Source organism: Pinus tabuliformis, chromosome 5_1, assembly GCF_031772625.1.
Source record: "Pinus tabuliformis cultivar Carrire ecotype Pingquan chromosome 5_1, CPIR1, whole genome shotgun sequence".
Taxonomy (NCBI): domain Eukaryota; kingdom Viridiplantae; phylum Streptophyta; class Pinopsida; order Pinales; family Pinaceae; genus Pinus; species Pinus tabuliformis.
Genome location: NC_142305.1, coordinates 307,430,065 through 307,432,182, shown reverse-complemented (window position 1 = coordinate 307,432,182; position 2,118 = coordinate 307,430,065). Strand labels below are relative to the sequence as shown.

General features: G+C 37.8%; 1 protein-coding gene across 1 annotated transcript; it reads right to left on the bottom strand.

The window, feature by feature from the left end:
• Positions 1 to 542: 542 nt before the first annotated feature.
• LOC149164596 (F-box/kelch-repeat protein At5g15710-like) lies at positions 543 to 1,748 on the bottom strand. Its single transcript, XM_089429537.1, has one exon. It carries the CDS (start codon positions 1,746 to 1,748, stop codon positions 543 to 545), a length of 1,206 nt encoding a protein of 401 aa, XP_089285663.1.
• Between the last annotated feature and the right edge of the window lie 370 nt (positions 1,749 to 2,118).

The following is a 2,118-nucleotide window of genomic DNA, read 5'->3' as shown; positions in this document are numbered from 1 at the left end:
GGCAAGGAAGATTCATTTATGAGGTGTGGTCATCAAAAGAAACCAAATCTACTAGTATTGACACTTTTTCATGTATTGACTCACTTTGATGTGCTTAAATGTTTAATAATACCTCGTATTTTTTCACATTCATAGATGCTGCATCCTAAACATTTCACATACTTCAAAAATTTCATGTTGTTGGGCTTTGATTCTTTTGTAGAAGAATGAAAATATCATATAGACATTTTGAGATCATATAAATCTTTTATTGCCTTTATTATAAATTGCAAACATTTACATTTAAATTGTTCAATTTAAAATACATTTTACTCATATCCAGGGCCAACCATAAAATGCTAAATATATTTTTTTTAATGCTTACCAACTTGAAACATTTAAATATTTAAAATAAATGATAGATTTATAATAATTTATTATTATTATCATATATAATTCTTATTTATAATTTAAAAAAATATTATACCAAATAAAATGACCACATTACTATATTTAAAATGCTTAACCAAACCAGTGAAAAGAAATACTTAGAAATTTGCAATTTATTCAATCTTAACATCCACTCTTGGTTCAAAGACAAACATAGATGGACCACATTGAGGGGTATTGGTTTTGATATAAAAAGGTATAAGATCTCTTGGACATGTAGGAAGCCATGTCCATGTATTTTGACATAAATTATAAACAAGTAACTCGTTACCCCAATAACACTCATATCTGATGTATACCATATCTCTCCTTCCTTGAAAATCAAACTGGCGGATACCTGGATATTCAATGACTGCAGCCTTTCTCTGAAAATGTTCCAGAATAGATTGTGGCATACGTGCAATTTCTCTGATCCCTCTCTCATCTCTCTGATCTAAATTGGGCCTCTCTATCTCCCATATAATAACACCACCCAAATTGAATGTACATGAAGCTACCAGCACGCGTGACCCACAAGTGAACAGGGCATCGAACCAAGGCGGCACATCATGCACTTTCTCAAACGGTATGAAAAAGAAGGTCCCATTTTGGACATTGAAACCTGCTATGCCCCAGCCCATAGATTCTGTGACCGCAGCCTTCCAGTACAAGTTATTTTCAGAAACAACAGGCATTTCAAGTTCCAGGGCCCGCCGTACGAAGTTCTGTGGCACGTTTCCGGCTGTACTCCATGACTTCAAACTCGAATCAAAAATTTCTACTCTATGTCTGTGGTCTATCGACTTGACTATGGCTATCACTTTATAGGTGTCCTCCCCTGCCACCATGTTGATGTCCCTAATAACACCATCCATCATCTTGGGAAGTTGTAACGACGTCCCTCTAAGAGGATTGCAGACAGCATACACGGTTTCAAATTGTGCACGATCAAAGATGGACACCAAGAAAAGGCCTGCGGCCCATCCGTGGACCCAAATGGCGAGGACGTCATACTTTTGCCTTAAGAAGGCAAACGATAGTGTTTTCCAGGTGTTTGTGAAGAAGCAGTATGCCGTAAAATCCAATGATTGTGTCTCATGCTGCAATACAAGGCGTGGTGTTTTGTTGGGAGGTGCGGCAACCCAATAATGAGATATAAATTGTGTGGATGAAAAGAGAGCATTCCACTCTTTACAGACGCCGCAATATCTACACAGCCTTTCCAGTGGCAACCATGCCAACACCTCCTCCTTGAGATTGTTGGGCAATTGAGACCACCACAATGAGCAAACCTGCGGATCTTCCCTTTTTTTCGTTTTTCTTTCTCTTTCTGTTTCCATTTTCAATCAACAACGCTCCAGTTGATTTTCAATAAAATAAATCTCAGCTTGAACGCGGGGAAGCTCGGGATTCCCGGTTAATTCTCTGCTCAAGAAGTCTCCAAACATTTCTGCTCAAGAAGTCTCCAAACATAACACAGAGAGAGCGTGCGGCTTATGCTTCGGATTTGACAATCTATGGATTATATGTACGAGTGATCTTCATAAACTAGGCGACCTTTCATTGTCAAATGACATATCCTCTTCGGTTGAAAAAAATGACATAGTTTTATTAATAAAAAGTAGTTAACAATTGACCGACTTGTAGAGTAGGCTGGATCTGTTTCTTCAACTTGTCTTGACCATGAACCACACTGGTTGGTTCGAAAAG

Coding starts and splice junctions, on each gene's coding strand:
- LOC149164596 (XM_089429537.1), bottom strand. CDS start 1,748: ATGGAAACAGAAAGAGAAAGAAAAACGAAAAAAAGGGAAGATCCGCAG.